This window comes from Garra rufa, chromosome 11 (assembly GCF_049309525.1).
Source record: "Garra rufa chromosome 11, GarRuf1.0, whole genome shotgun sequence".
Classification (NCBI taxonomy): domain Eukaryota; kingdom Metazoa; phylum Chordata; class Actinopteri; order Cypriniformes; family Cyprinidae; genus Garra; species Garra rufa.
This window is the reverse complement of record NC_133371.1, coordinates 40420167-40445217: the sequence shown is the minus strand read 5'-3', so window position 1 is coordinate 40445217 and position 25051 is coordinate 40420167. Positions and strand designations below refer to the sequence as shown.

The window sequence follows — 25051 nt, the reverse complement described above, 5'->3', positions numbered from 1 at the left end:
CTTGTTTCCCGAATAATGTAGTTACGCACCAAACACGAAAAGCAAGAGATCGTGCTCTTGGCACGGAAAGCGCTAGACCTTGCCTGTGGGCCGCCAGGACAAGTGGTTGTTTACAAATGTTCACTTTAAGCACAGCAACACAAACTTCTCGACAAATACTAGGAACTAGTGCCCTCTTCAAATAGCAATTCTATTAAGCTGCTTTGAAAAGTAATAGGGCTCTGTCGGGGAAACCGGCCTCCCGGTAACACCACCTCAAAACTAGTGGAGAAGCACAATTAAAGTTAATTGATTTCTTTAACTTCAAAAGAATTACAGTTTTACTGTTGGCCGATGGGAAATCTTTAATGAGGTGGACAAATATACCAGGAAACGTTGGAGGAGCTAATCAAGCACTGGTGCCCATCTTGTTTAAAAAGGTTTTTACATGCTCATTGTGGGTAAAGACAATCATTAAAGTCATCAAATCAATATTCACATTCTTGGTCCTAAGGTAAATGATTCATCACATAACTCCATACACCAAATGTTTGTCTTGGGAAGTGTTTTTCCAATAATATTTAATCAATAATCGTATTAAAAAGTAAAAATCAAAAGTATCATAATCCAACCGATTCCCAACAGATAAAAAAATCAAGTTAACCTACATTTTTACATCCTGTTGCATTTGAATTACATCATATTATGAAAGTAAAAAGGGTTACGAATACCAGGTTGTGTTGGCTAATCAGCACAATGTTTGCATAAGCAGGAATGCATTAAAGGGATAGTTCACCCAAAAATGAAAATCCTGTCATTAATTACTCACCCTCACGTCATTTCAAACCCCTAAGACCTTTGTTCATCTTCACCTTGAACGTGGTAGTTCCCTTGCTGTCTTTGGAGATTTAGAAAGCTCTCGGATTTCTTCAAAAATATCTTAATTTGTGTTTCAAAGATGAAACACAGGTTTGGAATGACATGAGGGTGAGTAATAGAGGACAGGCATTGACCTTACAAAAGAGCCTGCTGAATGAATAGATTTAATAGGGAAGCTGCAAAAATGTAAGTAAAATAGACGATAATCTCTTTAAACTAAAGGTTGCTGGACTATAGTGTTCCTTACAACTTACCAAATGTCCAGGAGTCCATGGATATGTGTTTCCTGACATTTACAGTATCTCACAAAAGTGAGTACACCCTAAGTGATAACAGCAGTATGTTGTTTAACCAAGCAAAGCCACATGTTCTATTCATCATGTTTATGTTTTTGTCTACTTGACAGGACCATGCATCTTGTATTATAGCAGTTAAAATTTGGTGCTTTAAGTACAATTCTCTCATACTGACCACTGGATGTTCAACACAGCATCTCATGGCAAAGAACTCTGAGGATTTAAGAATTAGAATTGTTGCTCTCCACAAAGATGGCCAAGGCTATTGGAGGATCAGTAACACCCTGAAACCGAGTAACACTACAGTGGTCAGGGTCATACAGAGGTTTTCCAAGATGGGTTCCATTTGGAACAGGCCTTGCAAGGGCTGATTAATGAAGTTGAGCACTCGTTCTGTGTGTCAGGTGCAGAACCTGGCTTCAAAAAACAGATTCTTGAGTGCTGCCAGCATTGCTTTAAAGGTTGCAGAAGTAGAAGGTCAGCTTGTCAGTGCTCAGACCATACGCCGAACACTGCAACAAGTCGTTTTGCATAGGCGTCATCCCAGAAGGAAGCCTCATCTGAAGCTGGCTCACAAGAAAGCCCGCAAACGGTTTGCTGAAGACAACCTGTCCAAGAGCATGTATCACTAGAACCATGTCCTCTGGTCTGATGAGACTAAGATAAACTTGTTTGGCTCAGATAGTGTCGAGCATGTGTGGCGATGCCCTGGTGAGGAGTTCCAAGAAAATTGTGTCTTTCCGACAGTCAACCATAGTGGTGGTAGCATAATGGTCTGGGGCTGCATGAGTGCTGCTGGTACTGGGGAGTTGCAGTTCATTGAGGGAAACATGGATTCCATTATGTACTGTACATTATGAAGCAGAACACATTTCCTTCCAGAAACTAGGCCGAATGGCAGTTTTCCAACATGATAATGATCCCAAACACACCACCAAGAAGATATTTTAATTAAAAGTTTAATTTCTATAGTATTGTCCCTTGAGAAGATATACTACAATGGTTGCTGAAATGTGAGAGGTGTACTTACTTTTGTGACATACTGTATTTGTGCCTGATTTTGACGCTGAGGAAATACATAAAGCAAATTTTGAACGCATTTTTAAATACAAAATACAGGTTGGTCTAAATACAGGTTGGTCTAAATCCAAGTGATCACTTATATCAATGTTATATATATCATCATATCGTCCAGCCCAAAAATGTATACTGTATAGTTTTTTATAGTATTTAATTGATGGGTTGTCAATACAATATATTATAATACAATATATAGGGTATGATTTTACTGCAAAAATCAATGTATTAACTTGAATCCATGTTTTGCTGCCTGAAGTCCATCTGTTGCTGTGAATTGCAGAGATCCATTTGCCTCTATTTTCTGTAGCTATCAGCAGTCTGTAAAAATATGCCTCAGATTACTTTTTAAATCTATTTGTACAGTCATTCGCAAAGCTCTTTCTTGTTTTAGATGCAGTTTGTGTTCTTTTTCAGCATTCACACTGAAAACCAATGTTGCCATTCAGTCTTTTTGATACTCAGTGGGCGGGACCAAAGTCACTCCAGCTGACAGTGATGGAATTTAAATTTTTGGGTGGACTATCCCTTTAGGTGTATTCAAATCCAGTGTCTGTATATGTGACCCTGGACCACAAAACCAGTCTTAAGTCGCTGGGGTATATTTGTAGCAATAGCCAAAAATACATTGCATGGGTCAAAATTTTTGATTTTTCTTTTATGCCAAAAATCATTAGGAAATTAAGTAAAGATCATGTTCCATGAAGATTTTTTGTAAAATTCCTACTGTAAATATATCAAAATGTAATTTTTGATTTGTAAAATGCATTGTTAAGAACCTAATTTGGACAACTTTAAAGGTGATTTTCTCAGTATTTTGATTTTTTTGCACCCTCAGATTCCTGATTTCAAATAGATGTATCTCGGTCAAATATTGTTCTATCCTAACAAACTATGCATCAATAGAAAGCTTATTTATTGAGATTTCATATGATGTATAAATCTCAGTTTTGTAAAATTTTACCTTATGACTGGTTTTGTGGTCCATGGTCACATATGGTCCTGTCTACTCCATCACAATCTTGGGCATGCAGTTTGGAGCTGTTGCTATCAAAGTATACAACTAAGTATAAAAATGGCATTTTAGTGAACAATATAAATTAATAATTATTCTTAGAAATAAATGTAACAATTTTGTTACAAAGCAACAGATACATGTAACAATTCTGTATTTAAAAAATGTCAAAAATTATTCTATATTTTACATTTTGGCACTGTTTCATTCATGCATTCATGCAATATTTTTTTTTTTTTAATTTTTGAAATTTGTAAATATAAGGAGGAAAGGAAGGATAGGAAGGAGGTGAAGTGAGGCCAAGTATGGTGACCCATACTAGGAATTTGTGCTCTGCATTTAACCCATCCAAGTGCACACACACAGTAGTGAACGCACACACACACCGTGAACACACGCCCGGAGCAGTGGGCAGCCATTGCTGCAGTTGGGGGTACGGTGCCTTGCTCAAGGGACTCACCTCAGTCGTGGTATTGAGGGTGAAGAGAGTGCTGGTTATTCACTCACCTACAATCCCTGCCGGACATGAGACTCGAATCTGCAACTTTTGGGTTACAAGTCCGACTCTCTAACCATTAGGCCACGGCTGCCCCAAGATTATTGGAGTACATTGTACAAGAAATTATCTCATGTTTAATTCAATGTGTCACACTCCTAAAATTAAAGGTGCTTAATGATGCCATAGAAGAACCTTTTTTTTGTCTAAATGGATCCATAAAGAACCTTTAAAGGAACCGTATGTAGGATTGTGGCCAAAACTGGTACTGCAATCACTTTCAATATCCTGACAATATCCTGGCCGGACCACTGTTGTCAGTGATATAAGTATTTGAAATGAACATGATTTCTTAATGTCTAGTGACATGTCAGGGCCATTTTATGATTAACTGAAATAAATTTCTTACATACAGTTCCTTTAACATCTGAAGAACCTTTCTGTTTCACGAAAGGTTCAAAAAAGAAAATTCTTTTTTATTCTTATTCAGATTATAAAAAGGTAAGAAAGAGATGGTTCTTTAAAAAACCTTTGACTGAATGGCTCTTTGTGGAACCAAAAATGGTTATTCTATGGCAAATTCTTCATACTAAATTCTTCAGTAAAATTTAGGTCCAAAAATTATTCAGACAGTGTTTTTTCTTTAATTGCTAATGTGACCTTTTTACACCACAGACTGGACAATTTTTTTTGACATGATCAAGACGAACTGACAGTTTATTTTTACAGGACCATTTTCTGAACTATAAACTGTGATAATGTAAGAAATGTTAAAGGTGTCTGAATACATTTTGGTTTGACTGTACACTGACATGGAAGAGAAGAAATTGTTGAAAAAAGTTGTTATTTTTGTTTACTTTGTAAACAAAAAGTATGCACGTAGCTTCATAAAATTATCAGGTGGTTGAACCACTGATGTCACACGGACTATTTTAACAATTTCCTTACTAACATTCTGTTCCTTGAACGTGATAGTTGTGTTCTGTCTATGAAGGATCAGACAGCTCTTGGATTTCATCAAAAATATCTTAATTTGTCTTACAAAAATGATCAAAGGTCTTAGAGGTTTGGAACAACATGAGGGTGAGCAATTAATGACAGAATTTAAATTTTGGGCTGAAGTATCCCTTTAATTATGTTTTACAGAATCTGAAGAATTCCAGTGATCCCTTTGAAGGCAATTTCCTTAAAAGGAACCTTTATGCTGCTTGCTTCTGGCACCGACTTACTGGGTAGCAAGTAAGCAAATCGACTTTCGGTTTCAAACAGCTGCTGCACCAGGACACAGTGTCAAGACAGTATCCTTTATCTGTTCCTTCGATAAAGGCATTTTTGAACCAAGTTACTCAAACTGCCCTCTAAAATGATACCATCACATGGTCTTTGATTGGACCAGCCGTGACTTTGTCAAAGAGTAGATTATCAGCATGAGCTCATGTTTTCTCAGCATGCTCTAGCCTCGTACACCTCTACTTATTAATCTTTAAGACAGGCATGAAAATGGAATTGCTGCAAATAACCGCCAGATTAGACATTCACAAACATGATTAATGGCTGTGGGACACTCCCAATGCTTGTGGAATATTAACGATATCATGCGTGCGACAGCCACGTTTCCGTTCGCATGCATCGACGTCCGCTAATGTTAAACAACAACACCCGCAAGACCAGCGCCCGTGTTTATCTGCTTGCTCTCTCGAGTGCCGACAAATTGATTCCAATCACTGTTGACATTCTGATTGAGCTTAACAGGATACAACTTTTAATATTACCTTGTTGTCAATGGAATGAAATGAGCTGGGAATGCATTCAAGATCATGCAGGACAGATATAAAAACAGAAACAAATCCATTTTAATCTAAACCTACTGAGTACATCTCTACCTACTATTTCTAAGAGTACACAGCTGAGCTACATGGATGAGATTACCTTTATCGTCCACAGAACCACGGCCATCCTCCTTCTTAATTTCATGCTCTACATAATGGTCTACATTGGGAGATTCTGCTGATGACATTAAGGAAAAAGAGAAAATGAAATGAATGAAATGAACTTGACAGCATGGGGATATCAAACAGAAAATATAACCATATTTACACACCTTGATTCAATATCATAGTCAAAATGAAATGAAAAATGTACTTTCTTATTTAAATTTTATTGTGAATCGTCGATCAAAATGTAATATAACATGATTTGTCTCTGCCATTATAGCACATGAGCTATAGAGTGTAGCAGTTGGGTTCCAGAAATAAAATCTCATTTATTTTACACACATAGCAATTGATTTTGAATGATTCTATATAAAGCTTTCAAGACAAACATACCATGAGCTCTGAGGTTAATGATAGACAACGAAAGCAGTGTTATTTAAACGTAATAATAATAATAAAAACATTCAACAGACAAATTCCAGGTGAAGAACAGTACCCTATGAACCCAGAAAAATCAAGGAGAAAAATAAATAAACACACACACACACACATATATATATATATATTATATATATATATATATATATATATATATATATATATATATATATATATATATACAGTATATCAGTTTCCACAATCATATTGAGCAGCCAAAAAATATTTTCAACATTGCTACTTAAAAGCCAAATGTGAAAGTCTGTTTCTGCCACTGAATAAAAAATGAAATAAGGCAATTACAACTATTTTTTTATAACAATTCTGACTTTTTTCCCCTCAGAATTATGATACAAACTCGCAATTCTGATTTTATTCTCAGAATTGTGAAATATAAACTCGCAATTCTGAAAAATAAAGTCAGAATTGCAAGATATAAACTCACAGTTCTTACCTTTTTTATCAGAATTGAGTGATATAAACTCAAAGTTGTGAATTATAAAATTTCAAAACTCAGAATTGCGAGATCCAAACTGCGAGTTTATATCTCACAACTCTAAGAAAAAAAGTCAAAATTGAGAAACAAACACATTTGTAAGAAAAAAAGCCAGAATTGGGAATTCTGACTTTATTTCTTGCAATTGTGAGTTTATAACTTGCACTTGCAAGTTTGTATCTTACAATTCTGAGAAAAAAGTCAAAATGATGAGAAACATACTCGCATTTGCGAGAAAAAAGTCAGAAAATTGTGAATTGTGACTATTTCTCGCAATTGTGAGTTTATATCACGCAATTCTGACTTCATAACTCGCAATTGTAAGTTTATACGTCACAATTCTTTATCTCGCAATTGCAAGTTTACATCTTAATTTATTCTGAGAAAGAAAGTTAGAATTGTGAGATGTAAACTCACAATTGTGAGAAAAAATAAGTAAAATAATCAGTAAAATATAGTTTCGGAAGGAAATCTGCCATCTTTTGTTCTAAAATTAAGCCAAACATAATTACTACAGACTAACCTTACCCAAACCAAAACCTGATTGTCTTCCATTTTTACATATGAAATAAGGCCTTTATGCTATTATTTTCCTTCAAATAATAGAAGGATTTCCACAATGTGGGCTTCACCATCTTTGTAAGGACATTTGGACACACACACATAGGCACACAGCAAACCTCATCCATCATTCCATCCTTTTTCGCCAAAACCTGGTCTGTGGTCTCAAACTGGTTCCGTCTGACCTAAAGCAGTCTACAGAGAGTCCAGCAACAGCAGCGCAGTGCACAAAGCTCTACACTAATGAATTTACCTTCCTCTTCACTTTCTTTGATAGACTCTGCCAGAAAGAGACAACACACATTCAGCAAAGCTCTACAACTAGACAAAGTGTGCATATGTGGGTCTACAATGCTGATTTTACTAGTGTATTTCGCTCTATGATTGTAATATCACACGAGCTAGGAACAGGGTAGAGAAAAAAGGCAGGTGGAGATGAGTGGGATTCATGTTTACCGAGCTTGATCTCCTCATAAACATTCTCTTCTGTCAGAAAATGGAATGAGAGAGAAGAGAAAAAAATAGTCAAGTGAAGGTAAAAACAGATAAACAGCATTGTAAGAGCAGAAAGAGCAAAAGTGTTAGACGTACTGTCTCTTTCAACAAGCAGACAGACAACAGCTTTTTGGGAATGTCAGTTATACACCTCAAAATTTAATCTGGAAGTTCTTGGCTGGTGCTTCAGCCAAATTTGATGTCTATGATTAAAGGAGTAGTTCACTTTCAGAACAAAAATGTACAGATAATGTACTCACCCCCTTGTGATCCAAGATGTTCATGTCTTTCTTTCTTCAGTCGGAAGGAAATTATGTTTTTTGTGTCAAAACTTCCAAAATGCAGCTTCAAATGGCTCTAAACGATCACAGCCAAGGAAGAAGGGTCTTATCTAGCGAAACGATTGGTTATTTTCTAAAAACATTTACAATTCATATACTTTTTAATCTCTACACAGAGTACACACAGAGCTAGACAAGACGAGCATTTGAGGTTAAAAAGTATATAAATTGTTAGGGGTGTAACGATATGTCCAGGTCACGATACGGTACGTATCCCGATATTGGGTACACGGTACGATATGTATCACGATATTTTGAACAAAAATTAAAACATGAAACTGAAAACCAAACAACAGATCTATTTAAAAAAATAAACAACTTTCTTTGTTGTACTTACAAGGTCACATTTTAAGGTTTACTAAAAACCTTCTGTATTCAAATTAACAACATGATAGTGATAAAATTGTCAAGATGTCAAATTCTTTAAACCTGCTTGCGACGCAAGATTCAATGTGTGTGCGAAACAGAGTCCTACCCGAAGGGTGACCCGCTAAAATTGACGTAACGGGTGGGATAATATTTATCTGTCCGGTGTGGGTCGGACGGGTGACATGCACGGGTATTTGCTCTTTGGACTCAATCCTGTACACGCTGACACGCAGCTGCTCCGAAACGGTCCCGTGCTTGTGTTGACGCTCTGTCTGAAGACCGTTTAAAAGCCCTTTCACAGGGGACCCGGCAAGCGGTGGAATCGCGACGCGGTCTCGGGGTAAACGTAGTTGCAAACAACAATGTCTCATTTTATTTTACAAAAAGCTCAATAAATAAAACGTAATGAAAACACTATATGTGTTATTTGCTATTTATCATTTTATGGGACAATGACTTGTTTTCATATCAGATACAGTTAACTATGACATTTTACACATAATTTTATTTTTACCTGGCAAACCAAGTGGCAGGCTATACTACACGCATTTCCTGGATTTTTTTTTCTTTATTTATAGCCTTTCTCCGTATTTTATGGATCATACAGCTCAATTATAGCCTATTTTAAATGATCTTGATCATGTTTTCAACACTCCGACATGCGCTCAGTGAAATGTTCTTTTGGTTGTTAATAATAATCTGTGCGGTAACTGGTTAAATCGTGGCTGCTGCTTATAAAAAGATTAAATATTTTTTATCTTCGGAGGTTCCTGTCACGAAGAGCCGTAAAAGCTTTAAGAAATGTTCCAATGTGTGACTCGAAAAGCGAATGAGTCTGAAGCACGAAACTTTTCATTTCCCACTCTGTGGTAATAACATGGCCGTGACTGTAATAGTGTTTTGTCTGTAATTTTTTTACCGTCGTCCTGTCTCGTGACTGTAAAACCAAAATGCTACCAGACGTCGGACGTGAAGACGGGGCATCTTCAATTTCAGTTTCAGCCGAACTCATGTTGCTCTACTAATATTCAGTTCAAGCGATTTCTGCAACTGCAATGAAAGCACAAGCTGCGCTGTAGCAGATAGGACACGTCGGCAGCTCAACCAATAGGATTAGACTGACGTCATATCGTAAATGTATCGTCATCACTCTACGATACATATCGCAAAATTTTTGTATCGCGAAATATCGTACTACGAAATATCGTTACACCCCTATAAATTGTCTTTTTTTTTTTTTTTAGAAAAAAACCAGCTCGGCTATGATTGTTTAGAGCCATTTGAAGCTGCATTTTGGAAGTTCAAACTTGGGGGCACCATAGAAGTCCATTATATGGAGAGAAATCCTGAAATTTTTCCTCAAAAAACACCATTTCTTTACGACTAAAGAAAGAAAGACATGAACATCTTGGATGGCAAAGGGGTGAGTACATTATCTGTAAATTTTTGTTCTGAAAGTGAACTACTCCTTTAAGTTGGCTGAGTAATTATAGATTGGTACTTAACTCTTGTTCTCTTGGAGTAATCAGAAGTAGGGATATCAAACATACTGATTCAAAGTTCATACTAAAATTAAAAATATGTAATTACAACCTGTTTTCAGATCCTTTATAATGTGACTCGGGTAAAAACGTACACTCTAACCTTTTTCGCAAATATATCAATCACATATCGAGCTTGAGATCTGCCCTAAAAATGCTACACTAAAAATATCATTCCTCAGTAGCAGGTCTCACCACTGTGAGGGGGATATATTTCCTCATCCGTTTATCATCTGCGACCTCAAAGCAAGGCTGAAGTTGGTAAGCTCCAATGAACTGAAGCCACACCGTCCAAATGCATTTCACATCTGTATGAGGCACAGGACCATCAAAACATTCCCACATGAGCACGCTAAAGGTTATCAACCTGAAGTCACGAGCGGGTTTATTCAGTCCTCAAGGTCTCGCAGACATTTGTGCACGCAAACGTGATTTTATCAGGAAGTGCGAGTCTCCAAAGGTGAACTAATGCGATTGGGGCACAAAATCACATCACACAACACTCTCACTGGGGCTCATTCAACAATAACTGTATACAAGATGCATACTTGGGTGCTCAGGAGAGGTTCTTACACAAAATCTCAGGATTATTCTAGATGAGGAAAAATGTGCCTGCTGTTATTAATTACAATAATACACACCGACCATGTCCATGTTTTTTCAGCATTTATGTGCATGACTGTATGATTATAAGATCCATCTTTTCACACTGAGGACAACTGAGGGAGTCATATGCAACTATTACAGAAGGTTCAAACGCTCACTGATGCTTTAGAAAGAAACACAATGGATTAAGAGCCTGGGGGTGAAAACTTTTGGAATTTGAAGATGTAGGTAAATTTAACTTATTTTGTCTGCTGGGAAACGTACGTATTTTCTGTAGCTTCTGAAGGGCTGTATTAAATGAAAAAAATATGATATTTAGGCAAAATAGGAAAAATCTACACATCTTTATTCTTTTCAAAAGTTTTCACCCCCATGCTCTTAATGCATCATTTTTGTTTCTGCAGCACAAGTGCGCATTTGAATCTTTTGTAATAGTTGCATATGAGTTCCTCAGTTGTCCTCAGTGTGAAAAGATGGATCTCAAAATCATACAGTCATTGTTGGAAAGGGTTCGAATACACCAAAAAACAAAAGAATTTGTGGGACCTGAAGGATTTTTCTGAAAAACAGCGGGCAGTTTAACTGTTCAAGACTCATGAACAACTATTACTAAACATAAAAAACACAACTGTGGATCATTCAGGCAACAACACAGTATTAAGAATCAAGCGTATGTAAACATTTGAACGGGGTCATTTGTATAAATTCAACTTATTGTTTTCAACTTATTATATATAATTATTTTCTCTTGTGGACAATATTTCAATGTATTTTTTTGTGAAATATCTTATTCAGGTCAGTACTAAATAAAAATAAAACACATTTTGTATGATCCCTGTTACAAACGGGATGACTGAGAGTGGGGATCCAAATGCAAGGCTTTATTTAGACGAGGTCAGAACAGACAGGGTCGATCACCAGCAAACATCAACAGCAAAGATAATCCAATAGCGTAATCCAAAGAACAAGCGTGGGTCAAAATCCAGGTGAGCAGTCCAAAGGAAACAATGAAATGAAGACCAGAAACTAGAAAACTATGACTAAGACTAGGAATAAACTGACTAAGACTATGACTATGAAAACAGGGAAAACAAACAGGGAAAAATGCTCAGTAATGTCCACAAATGTAAATCAATACTTCGCAATGAGTGTGTGTGTGAAGCTGGCTTTTATGGTAGACAAACAGGAAGTAACCATAGAGGCAGCAGAGGGAGCAGCAACAGTCAGTGGGGGTAAGGGCTCCCTCTGCTGGCCTGGCGTAACATAGCCCCCCCCCAAGGAGCGGCTTCCAGACGCTCCAAAAAACAACAGGAGGAAACAGTCCAGGGGAGCGGTGGGGGGGCCAGGAGACTGAGGCAGAACAGGTGGGGCAAAGGCCCTCCAGAGCAGGGCAGGAGATTCAGGAGCCCTCCAGGGCAGGGCTGGAGGCAGAGCAGTCCTTTGAGGTGGAGCAAGAGTCTTAGGAGCCCTCCAGGGCGGAGCAGGAGGCTTAGCGACCCTCTGGGGCAGAGCAGGAAGCGTAGAAGCCCTCCGGGGCGAAGCCGAAGGCGGAGCAAGGGGTTTAGGAGCCCTCCAGGGCGGAGCAGGAGGCGGAGCGGCCCTCCAGGGCAGAGCAGGAGGCGCAGGAGCCCTCCAGGGCGGAGCAGGAGGCGCAGGAACCCTCCAGGGCGGAGCAGGAGGCGCAGGAGCCCTCCAGGGCGGACCAGGAGGCGCAGGAGCCCTCCAGGGCGGAGCAGGAGGCGCAGGAGCCCTCCAGGGCGGAGCAGGAGGCGCAGGAGCCCTCCAGGACGGAACAGGAGGCGCAGGAACCCTCCAGGGCGGAGCAGGAGGCGCAGGAGCCCTCCAGGGCGGAGCAGGAGGCGCAGGAGCCCTCCAGGGTGGAGCAGGAGGCGCAGGAGCCCTCCAGGGCGGAGCAGGAGGCGCAGGAGCCCTCCAGGGCGGAGCATGAGGCGCAGGAGCCCTCCAGGGCGGAGCAGGAGGCGCAGGAGCCCTCCAGGGCGAATCAGGAGGCGCAGGAGCCCTCCAGGGCGAATCAGGAGGCGCAGGAGCCCTCCAGGGCGGAACAGGAGGCGCAGGAGCCCTCCAGGGCGGAACAGGAGGCGTAGAAGCCCTCCAGGGCGGAACAGGTGGCCGCATCATGGACTGGGACCTGGGGAGAACAGGGATAGAGGAGGCAGACAGAGCAAGGAGAGAAGTAGAGAGTTCACGGGAGAACGTGGCCTCCATAGCCGTGACCAGGCAGACGAGAACTTCAGGACCGACTTTCGGGGCGGTTCCTGGGCAGACAGAGACTTCTGGAACGGCCCCAAACGCCAAGACAGAGATGACAGGGAACCTAGGCGGTGCAGGCAGAGCAGGGAGTCTTGGCGGGGCAGACAGAGCAAGGAACCTTGGCGGAGCAGACAGGGCAGGGAATTTTGGCGGCGCTGGCAGAGCAGGGAGCACTGGCGATGCGGGCAGAGCGTGAAGCCTTGGCTGAGCGGGCAGAGCGTGAAGCCTTGGCGGAGCGGGCAGAGCGTGAAGCCTTGGCGGAGCGGGCAGGGCGCGAAGCCTTGGCGGAGCGGGCAGGGCGTGAAGCCTTGGCGGAGCGGGCAGAGCGAGAAGCCTTGGCGGTGCTGGCAGAGCGTGAAGCCTTGGCTGAGCGGGCAGAGCGTGAAGTTCCGCTATGGACGCCACCTCCGAAGGAGGTATAGGCGCAGCGGACATGCGTGCAGAAGAGCTCTCCAGAGCAAACTTGTGGGCAGACTCATGGGCAGAAGAGGCCACTGGGGCACAGTGTGCAGCCCACACACTCAAAATGGCGATAGCCATAACAGGTAACACAGTTGGCGGAGGAATGCCCTCCGGGTCATTGGGCGTGGGGCTTGGGAGCGTTGGCTCTGTGTGACTTGGGAGCGTTGGCTCTGCATGGCTTGGCAGCGTTGGCTCTGCATGACTTGGGAGCGTTGGCTCTGCATGGCTTGGGTGCGTTGGCTCTGCATGGCTTGGGAGCGTTGGCTCTGTATGGCTTGAGAGTGAAGGCTCTGGATGCTCAGGGGAGATGTGACTTGGCAGTGAAGGAGTAGCTATGACCTGACTCGTCATGACAGGAGCAGCAGTGACTTGATTTGGCGTGAGAGGGACAGCTGTGGCTTGACTTGGCTCGGAGGGAACAGCTGCTTGACTTGGCCTGACAGGAACAGCAGCTGTATCTTGACTTGTCCTGGCAGGAACAGTGACTGTGACGTGACTCGACTCGGCAGGGACAGCAGCTGTAACTTGATTTGGCGTGACAGGGACAGCTGTGGTTTGGCCTGGCTCGGAGGGAACAGCTGCTTGACTTGGCTCTGAAGAAACGACTGCTGCGACATGATTTGGCCTGACAGGAACAGCAGCTGTATCTTGACTTGTCCTGGCAGGGACAGTGACTGTGACGTGACTTGACTTGGTAGGAACGGCAGCTGGTGCAGGTTCGAGAGAAGCAGATATGACGTTCACAGGCAATGGCTTGGTTGACGTGGCGTGAGCAGACGCTGGCTTGGTTGACGTGGCGCTAGCAGATGCTGGCTCGGCTGACAGTAAGGGACCAGCTGAACGAGCCGACCGCAGTGGTGGGTCCTCCAAGCTAGACATTAGTCTCTGATACGTCCTGGGAGGGTGAGAGTCTGACGCTGTAGCCACCCTGTTAATAACAGACTCAGGTATGGCGGCCATCTTGCGTGCAGGTTCAAGCGTGGCGGCCATTTTGTGTGCAAGCACGGGCGTGGCGGTCATCTTGGGTGCAGGCTCTGGCGTGGCGGCCATCTTTGCAGCAGGCTCTGGCGTGGCGGCCATCTTTGCAGCAGGCTCTGGCGTGGCGGCCATCTTTGCAGCAGGCTCTGGCGTGGCGACCATCTTAGCAGCAGGCTCTGGCGTGGCGGCCATCTTAGCAGCAGGCTCTGGCGTGGTGGCCATTCTGACCGGGAACTCAGGAACGGAAGCCATCTTATGAACGGGCCTTGGAACGGCGGCCATCTTGTGAGCAGGGTCTGGAAGAGCGGCCATTTTGGGTGCAGACTCAGGAAAGGAGGCCATCTTATGAGCTGACTCGGGAAGGACAGTCATCTTGTGATCGGGTTCGGGGGTGGCGGCCCTCTTGTGAACAGGTTTGGGGATGGCGGCCATCTTGTGATCGGGCCTTGGGGTGGCAGCCATCTTGTGAGATAAGTCAGACGTGGTAGATTTCTTGTGAGCTGGGTCCAATCGGGTGTCCATCTTGAATGCGGACTCAGGAAGGATGGTCCTTCCGAAAGCTGATTCGGGAAAGGCGGCCATTTTGTGAACGGGCTCCTGAAAGGCAGACATCTTATGAACAGGCTTTGAACTAGCAGATATCTTGTGCTTGGGCTCGAAGCTAGCAGACATCTTGTGCTGTGGCTCGAAGCTAGCTGACATCTTGTGCTGTGGCTCGAAGCTTGCAGACATTTTGTGCAGAGGCTCTAGGCTGGCAGACATTTTGTGCTGTGGCTCTGGGCTAGCAGACATCTTGTGCTGTGGCTCGAGACTAGCAGACATCCTGTGCTGAGGCCCTTCTAGTACTCCCACAGTGAACGGAGATCCACAATGCGACAACACAAAGTCAATAAACTGTGCGAGGGTCCAACTAGGGTCCTCATCGGGTAAATTGTAACCGATATCTGTGTCCAACCCACTCCAAAAACACTCCTTCATTAAGGTCTCATCGTAAGGTGCCAGATAACAATAAGCAATGAAATCCCTCACATAATGCTCGATGGGACGGCCATTTTGAAAGATGGAGCAGAGCAGACTTACGGGGTTGGACAAACTTCCTGCTGAATCCATTCTTGATGGGTTGTTCTGCTGGTGGTGAATAAAGCCGCTGGATCCGGGTGTGTCGAAGTATTCTGTTACAAACGGGATGACTGAGAGTGGGGATCCAAATGCAAGGCTTTATTTAGACGAGGTCAGAACAGACAGGGTCGATCACCAGCAAACATCAACAGCAAAGATAATCCAATAGCGTAATCCAAAGAACAAGCGTGGGTCAAAATCCAGGTGAGCAGTCCAAAGGAAACAATGAAATGAAGACCAGAAACTAGAAAACTATGACTAAGACTAGGAATAAACTGACTAAGACTATGACTATGAAAACAGGGAAAACAAACAGGGAAAAATGCTCAGTAATGTCCACAAATGTAAATCAATACTTCGCAATGAGTGTGTGTGTGAAGCTGGCTTTTATGGTAGACAAACAGGAAGTAACCATAGAGGCAGCAGAGGGAGCAGCAACAGTCAGTGGGGGTAAGGGCTCCCTCTGCTGGCCTGGCGTAACAATCCCACTTACTTTGGTAATATAGTATAATATAAGGTGTATGTAAACATTTAACTTTAGTAAGTGAAAATACTATATTGTAGACTCATAACACATAAATCAAAATGTTTCAAGCATTTATGCTGATAATTACACACTACAGCTACAGGTATCTCAGATTATTAGAATATTTCATTTGGAGTTTGATTAAATTTCTATTCACACAGTAAAAACAGCAGGCATCTCTCAGTCTAGTTCAGAAATTTGAGATTCATCTGTATTACACATTACTTTTCAAAAAATGTAACCATTTTATTTAGCAAGGATGCATTAAAATGATCAAAAGTGACACTGAAGACTGGAGAAATGCCTGCTGGAAATTAAACTTGTCAATCAATTACATTTAAAAATATAAAATATATTTAAATGGTAATCAATTATTATAAATTGTAATATTATTTCAGAATATTACTGTTTTTACTGTATTTTGATCAAATAAATGCAGCCTTGATGACCAGAAGAAACTTTTTTCAAATACAAAAAAAAAAAAAAAAACTTAGGGAAAACTGATTGGTAGATTATATAAATATATATATATTGAAACAACTTTATAATGGTGAATTATCATAACATATTAAATAAAATGTATTATATGTGACCCTGGACCACAAAACTAGCAACAGCCAACAATACACTGTATAGGTCAAAATGATAGATTTTTCTTTTATGCCAAAAATCATTAGGATATTAGCTAAAGATCATGTTCCATGAAGATATTTTGTAAATCTCCATAAATATATAAAAACGTAATTTTTGATTAGTAATATGCATTACTAAGAACTAGGGATGCAACGAAATGAAAATTCTCGGCCGAAACCGAAAACCGAAAAAGAGGAAACCAAGGCCGAAAACTGAAAACCGAAACACCGAAAGAATTATGCCAATTATTAGTACCATTGCATTTATGGCTATGACTGTGTACTAATCTTACTAAAATCAAGGCATTGCAATTGCATAAATTAATATTAAAGTTTCATAATTTAAACAATTATTATCAATCAAGTATTATATTACTTAAATAACATATACATATACATTTTACTGCCTTTGTTTCAATTGTTTACATTTTTATAACACATTATCTTGTGGATCCATCAGTTCACATTTACAACTCTATGTTTCTCTTCCAGCAGGAGGCGCTGTCAGAATGGTACACAGAGCAGTGCAGCAAATGACTTTGAAACGTGCAGCGCTCACATTCATTCAATGGATAGCCTTTTTAAGTTTCATCGCAATTCTTGTCTTTCAGTCCCCACATTTAAGATCACCTGAAATCATAATTAAGACTTTCTTAACCCCTAATAACACTGCAGTCATCAATGAAAATTAAGAGCTTTAAGACTTTCAAAAACAAACCTTACACAAAATTCGTTTCTTTTTATTTTCTCCCACCATGTTCGGGGCACAAGAAAAATATTAGGGGACTAAATTAACATCAGCATATGAAGTATAATCGTCTCTCATTGTCTCTGAGAGAATGCACATCAGATGCTGAAAGCACTGTCAGTTTTTACTTTCACTTTAACATATTGCGCAGTTTTCACGTTGCTTGTGTGATATCCATTGGCTCACCTCCATGGTTTAAAACATAAATATTTATAAAAATACAGTCTATAGAAAAGACATATCTTTAAAATATTGCGACGTAACACCAACGTAAGGCCATTGTTTTTCACTCACTGAAAGCTACATCTGTCTCGTTCTCTGCTCTCGTCACTGGCTGCGCGCACGACTGCACACACACCCCCTCTTGAAATTTCGGCATTATAAGTTTTGCAAATCGCTATCCGTGGGTCTTTCTCAAATGTACTGAAATATGTCCACACCGCCGACGTGTTGCTTCAGACAGGCACACGCAGGCTGCGGTTCCTGTTTGCGTCAACGTACTGTTTCGGCCGTGTTGCTTCGGTGATAGAAGTCTTTCGGTGCATCCCTACTAAGAACTTCATTTGGACAACTTTAAAGGCGATTTTCTCAATATTTAGATTTTTTTGCATCCTCAGATTCAAAATGTTCATATAGTTGTATCTTGGCCAAATATTGTCCTATCCTAACAACCCATACGTCATTGGAAAGCTTACTTATTCAGCTTTCAGATAATGTCTGTACAATAAAGTGACCCTTATAACTGGTTTTGTGGTCTAGGGTCACATATTATATAAAAATATATATTTATAATATCTACAAAAATACATTTTATGCCTAAATCCAGGATACATTAAAGCACAAAATTGAATAGTATGGCAAAGCGACCCGCTGTTTGCATAGACAGCGTTGCTGAAGCTGAAAATGAGATGTTGTTTTCCCAGCAGTGACTCCTACATTAATGAACATCAGTGAGACAGACATTACGAATATATCAGGAACTATGAGTCAAAGAGAGACAGCTGGCTGCTTGCTCGCCTCTTTCTAAGGTTACAGAGGTGCTACAAGAACAGAAAGTGCACAGGAAATATGAATATTTTTTGACATATGGTGCTGTTACGTCAGAGATGCGTCGTGTGTCCAGCATATGGTTTGTCCTGGCAGTTTCTGAGCTGGCGCAAGCAGCATGCTGTCATGGTGCCACCAGATTATAGCGGCAACTCCATCTCCACCAGCATGGGCGTCCTGGCACTTCATGGCCACTAATGCACCTGCTGCCCAGCACAGGAATGTGAGTCAGGATGTTTTCAGAAGGAAAGGCGTACAGGCAGCTGTTCTGGACTAAACGATTACATGTCCCATAGGACAGTAAAATCACAAATATGATATCTCAGATGTTTTTCCCAGGCAGCAAAGCGATTAAATAGAGAGCAAATTGAGATGTTTGCCCATGTTTTCTTCTCAAGAACTAGTAGTAGGAGAAGAAGACTAATGATGCTTCCTCAAGACATTCAAAAAAGATCTCAACAGTCAAGATACCAATACGATCTCAAACATTTCACATCAAATCCAAGATCTGAGTTATGCAATACACATGAATTGAGTTTTATATGGTTACAGCATGTCAACTTTTGACTTATTTGTTTCCTTACTAAAGAATTAAGAAGTAACATCTGAGACAACGTAATATTTAAATAACTAGTACTTTCATTAAGTCTCAGGAATGCAAAAAAGCAATATAATAATAATTACTTATATTTAAGTTCCTTCATACAGTTTAAACAAAAGTTTACACCCTCTTTCAAAATCTGCAAAATGTTAATTACTTCACCAAAATAAAAGGGATCATACAAAAATGCATGTTATCGTTAATTTAGTACTGACCTGAATAAGATCATTTCACATAAATGATGTTTACACATAGTCCAAAGAAGAATACAGTAGTTGATTTTATAAAGTTTATGAGTCCCTTATTTGTCCTGAACAGTTAAACTGCCCGCTGTTTTTCAGAAAAATCCTTCAGGTCCCACAAATTCTTTGGCTTTGCAGCATTTTTGTGTATTTGAACCCTCTCCAATAACGACTGTATGGTTTTGAGATCCATCTCTCCATATTGAGGACAACTGAGGGACCCATATGCAACTATTACAGAAGGTTCAAATGCTCACTGATGCTCCAGAAGAAAAAACTATGCATTAAGAGCTGGGGGTGAAAACTTTTGAACAGAATGGAGATGTATAATTTGTTCTTATTTGCCTAAATATCAAACAATCAACTCATAAACAACTATCACTTAACAACAACAAACAAAAAAAAAAGATCTTTCAGGTAACAACACAGTACTAAGAATCCAGGGGACGTAAACTTTTAAAAGGGGTAATTTTTATAAATTCAATCCCTCTTATTTTGGTAAAATAATTAACATTTTGCAGATTCTGAAAGGAGGATGTAAACTTTTGACCTAATACTGTATGCAGATATTTGCCTAATGCCATGTATACAGTATATCTGTATTTATCATAAGAAAAGTTAAAAGAAACACTTGAGACAAATCTAATATTTAAATGAAGCACAAATAAAAAGCAGTTTTGATCAATTATATTAACAACAATAACAACTACTATCTGAGCTCTGCCAGCAGCATACATATATAACTTTTCACTAACAGCCGTAAACATACATTCATCTCATGTATGTGTATTTCCCACAAGGAATTTTAAAAGAAACATCTGAGACAAAGCTAATATATAAAAGCAGCACAACTAGGACATTTATTAAGTCTCAAGAACTGCAATAAAAAGCAGCATCTGAGTAATAGTAATAATCATAACAACAACTTCCATTCAAATTCTTTCAAGACCGAATGATCTGAGCTTTGCCGGCAGCAAAAATACTTTACTCATACCACACGCAAATATTCATCTAATGCATGTCTATTTGTATTTCTCTGAAGGAATTTAAGTACATAGAAACAAAGTTAGCACTTAAATGAAGCTCCACTAAGTTTTCTGAGCTACACATGAGCAACCTCAGAGCAATAACAGCCTCCTCTGGGTACAAGCAGAGGAAATTATACTCTATTAAAATGCTTTAAGCATTAAATGTGACAGAAATCAGAATATGTGCAATATTTTGTTTCCGTAGAGCCTAAAGAGAGAGGAAGGAAACACAATAACATAATGGTGTATGTGTTCAGGGAGCACAGGTGCACAGGTGGGCATGCAGAGTGGAAAGAAAGTTAGAGTTACTGAAGGATAAAAACACCATTGTGGGGGGCTGTGAACGGGACACACAGTCTCATACACACTGGAGGGCAGTGGGATGGATGCAGAGTTCTTTACCTTCCACTGCGTTTGAGTGGTAGTCTGGTTTGAAGCATGAATGGAGACAAGAACAGAACAACACTTAAGCCATGAACCTGATCCATGAGCGCACACACACACACACACACACACACACACACACACACACTTCTACAGCGTTCATTCATACGCTCAACAGTGAGTATGAGTTACAACCACATGTTTTAACAGCATTGCATGTACACTGCACAAACACATGAATACTGAGCTGAGCTGAAGCCCCTTTGGATCCAGATTCCCTAGCTAGAGCGCGTAAGCAAGTGAGCACGGCCTGAGCGTCGGTGTGTCTGTGATGTGAGAGACGGTCTCCAGAGAGCAGTGTTTGACAGACGACAAGCCTTCGTCCCCCCGTTCTGAGACATACCAGTGCAGATGACATGTTAAAGATGGAAAATCATGTGCATCTCGCAAAACAGACAATCCGTAGGTCACTGTGGATCCAACTACAGACCATAACACAGCCAGCAGATCTAGTTCTACAGTCTGTCTCAAATCATTTTCTGCTTATAGCAATGACAATATTTTACTGTACGCTACAGATTATATATAAGCATATTGTGTGCTGTATTTCAACTGCCACTTTATAAAGCAATTGTACAGCTGTATATCTTTTAATTTATAACCTTTATTTGCAAATATGTGACCCTGGACCACAAAACTTAAATAGCACATGTATATTTGTAGCGATAGCCAAAAATACATTGTATGGGTCAAAACTACCGATTTTTGTTTTAAGCCAAAAATCATTAGGATTTTAAGTGAAGATTTAGTAAATGTTCTACCATAAATATATCAAAACTTAATTTTTGATTAGTAATATGCATTGCTAAGAACTTCATTTGGACAACTTCAAAGGCAATTTTCGCAATATTTAGTTTGTATCTCGGCCAAAATATTGTCCTATCCTAACAAACCATACATCAATGGAAATCTTATTTAATCAGCTTTCAGAAAATGATTAAGTAATCTATTACAATATTTATCAATATTTATATATATACAAGCTTTTCATTGATGCATGGTTTGTTAGGATAGGACAATATTTGGCTGAGCCAAAAAATCGCCTTTAAAGTTGTCCAAAAAAGTTCTTAGCAATGCTAGATATTTACATTAGGAAATTTACAAAAATATCTTTACGGAACATGATCTTCACTTAATATCCTAATAAGTTTTGGCATAAAAGAAAAACACTGGTTTTGTGTTCCAGGGTCACATAAGTATGTATTATTATAATTAATTTACAAAGCATGAACAGAAGGAAAATCAGAATTGTTATTATTGATTTTTCTTTTAACAGTATGCCATTTTGCAATTATCAACCGATAACCGATATTGCCCTCTTTTAGTTCCTAAATTAACTAAATTGAACTCAAGTAATCCAAACAGCCCTTTTCCATTCCATTAATCATGATTATGTGAAAAGCATTTTTTTTTGCCAATAAAGTCACAAGACTTCCCGGACAGCCTGATAAAGATCCCACAAATCAACTCTAATAGCACAAGAGACACATTGCAACACACAAACCGTGATTGTCACCACAGAGCAAACTTGCTTTAACCCCGCCCCTTTCCCAGATGATTGACAGCTGTCAAGTGCAAAGTGATTAGCAGGCAAAGGGCACTCACCTTTGACCCTCTCTCCGCGGTTCAGCTGGATCTCTCCCTCGCCCTGCGGCGTGTACGGTTTGACCACGATGAAGGTGCGCCCCGGTACGGCGCTGTAGAGTTTCCGTTTGGGGCCCCGGGCTCCTGAGAGTGTGTGCGAGGGCCCCGCGGGAGGAGGGCTGGGGTCCCGCTGGACCGTCCCCGGGCTGTAAACAAAAACATAGGTTACGGTGGTGATGCCCGGCAACTGGTAGCCAAATCCGGTGGTCACCGACATGGTCCCGCGAGAAGGCGGCAGCGTGCGTGTGTGCGTGCGCGGGTCTCCTCCTCGATATTCCCGAACCGGCCAGGGCCGTCAGGTGAAAGCGGCTCACTCCCTCTCTTCCTATCCCTCTTCTCCTCCTCTGCTCCTCTCTCCTCCTTTCTTCCACCTCTCCTCCCTCTGAGCGCTCCCCGCCCTCCCCCTCGCTCCCGTTAACGGCTGCCTGTCGCGAACGGCGCCGAGCGCTCGGGCTGCACTCGCCGCGAGTGGGGCATGTTCACTCCCCGTGGCTCTCGCGCACACGCTCGCACATGCACACACGCTGTGACGCGGCTGCGCCGTTTCCCCGTGGCTGGGCTGGCACGCTCCCGCCCTGAACATTCTATCCGTACGCGGACGGTCGCCGACGACAACGCGCGGGCACCAGGGGTCCGGATTGATTAGTGTGTGGGGGGGGGTTGAGCACGACTCACCTCACCCCCCTAAAACAGCCCTGCACCCACAAACACACACACACTTACACATACACACACACATACACACACACACACACACATTCTCCTAGTGCTGTAATCAACAGCCCCTCCTACCCCCTCTCTCTGCCCTCCAAGTCCTCCCCTCCCTTCCCTGTCTCTCTCTCTCTCTCTCTCTCTCTCTCTCTCTCTCTCCCTCGGTCAGTAAGACAGCTTCTGAATGTTAATGCAGCTGCAGGCAGAGTGGCTATAGCCCTGTCTCTCTCATTCATCGCAAATCGCTCACCCATTCATTCCACACACAAACACGTCAGCGAAAAGGCAACGTCCCAAAATGATTCCTGTTTTCAGTCCAGTCAGGAACCAAACTAGAATAACAGCTAAACACACACTCGAGAATGATGCTTAAAGGGCTAGAACAGGTTTGTGTGTCCTGAGGATGTTACTTTACTCCTACTGGAAATCTGCTTAAATATTTTAGGGTCAAATCACTGAGAATGAGTCATGCTTGTTTATGCATTGTTTGTTTGTGCTGTTTTAGTACCTGATGCACTAAAGGTGCTATGCAAATGAGGTATATCTCACAAACATGCACTGAATTAAATTTGCACAACATAAGTGGAGAATGCAGCATACTTCAATAATATACTGTATATTGGGCCTTCTACAGAATTGGTGCAAACTGCTGTCCCAGTCCCACAACCAAAAACACATTTAAAAAGCATTTAAGTATTCAAAACTTCTACAATCCTTCAATTATCTATTGAAACTCACAGTAATATTTAAAATATCAGTATACAAAAATAAAATCCTAGTTTCTTTTATACTTTCAACTGGGAGAAAATCCTAACCCCAATTTCAATTTATGAAAATGATATTGAATTTTTTTTTCCATTTTTTTGTCCGGGCTGTTTTTTCCACTGTTCAGAACTGTGATATATTAACCATGTACGGATTAGCATCTTTGAGGTAGGTTCAAAAGTAACATTTGGTGGTGTTTCAGTAGTGACATTTTTGTTTTTTTATTGGATGTTATCCTGTAAAATTTTCACTACCACCGCAACATTTGGTGGTGTATCGGTAGTGACATCTTGTTATTTTTATAATGTTATCGTGTGAAATTTTCACTACCAAAACATTTGGTGACATTTTGGTAGTGACTTTGGTAGTGTTTTTTTTATGTTATACCGTACAAATGTCACTAATGAAACAGTCACAACTGAAATATTTCGTGGTGTTTCAGTAGTGACGTCTTTGTTTTTTTTGGGTGTTAGCCCGTAAAACTGTCCCTACCAAAACAGTCACAACCGAAAACTTTGGTGGCGTTTCAGTAGTGACATCTTTGTTTTTTGGGTCTTATCCCATAAAATTATCACTTTTGAAACATTCTGTGCCATTTGGTAGTGACATCTTTGTTTTTTTGGATGTTATCCTGTAAAATTGTCACTACCGAAACATGTGGTCGCGTTTCTATTGTGACATCTTTTTGTTTTTTTGAATGTTATCCCGTACAATTGTCACTACCAAAACAGTCACAACTGAAATATTTGGTGGCGTTTCAGTAGTGACATCTTTGTTTTTTGGTTGTTACCCCGTAAAATTTTCATTACTTAAACATTTGGTGATGTTTTGGTAGTGACATCTTGTTAATTTTTGAATGTTATCCCATAAAATTGGCATTACTGAAACATGTGGTGGCATTTCTATAGTGACATCTTTGTTTTTTAATGTTATCCCACAATTGTCACTACCGAAACAGTCACAACCGAAATATCTGGTGGCGTTTCAGTAGTGACATTTTTGTTAAAAAGATAAAATATAAAATTGTCACTACCGAAACATTTGTTAGCGTTTAGAAAATTGTCACTACTGAAACATTTGGTGGCGTTTCGGTAGTGAAATTTTTGTTTTTTTGGATGTTATCCCGTAAAATTGTCACTACTGAAAAACCGAAACGTCATCGTTACGGTAGTGACAAAAAGAAACACAAAATCCTTCATTTAGGGAAAATATTTTTTTTAGTACAGTTATGCAATTTTTTTGTATTCTAGAACGTTTTAGTACGCAAGTTAAAATAATGCGTTGTGGTCACTACTGAAGCATTACTGTCA

At 40.7% G+C, this 25051-nt stretch overlaps 1 protein-coding gene across 1 annotated transcript in view; it reads right to left on the bottom strand.

Annotated features, from left to right (window-relative positions):
* Positions 1–25051, bottom strand: part of shank3a (SH3 and multiple ankyrin repeat domains 3a) — a 287571-nt gene that overhangs the window by 90382 nt on the left and 172138 nt on the right. Inside the window, exon 11 of the mRNA XM_073851121.1 lies at positions 22227–22411. Within this exon, the coding sequence (XP_073707222.1) occupies positions 22227–22411 (185 nt within the window). The remainder of the gene's footprint in view (positions 1–22226; positions 22412–25051) is intronic.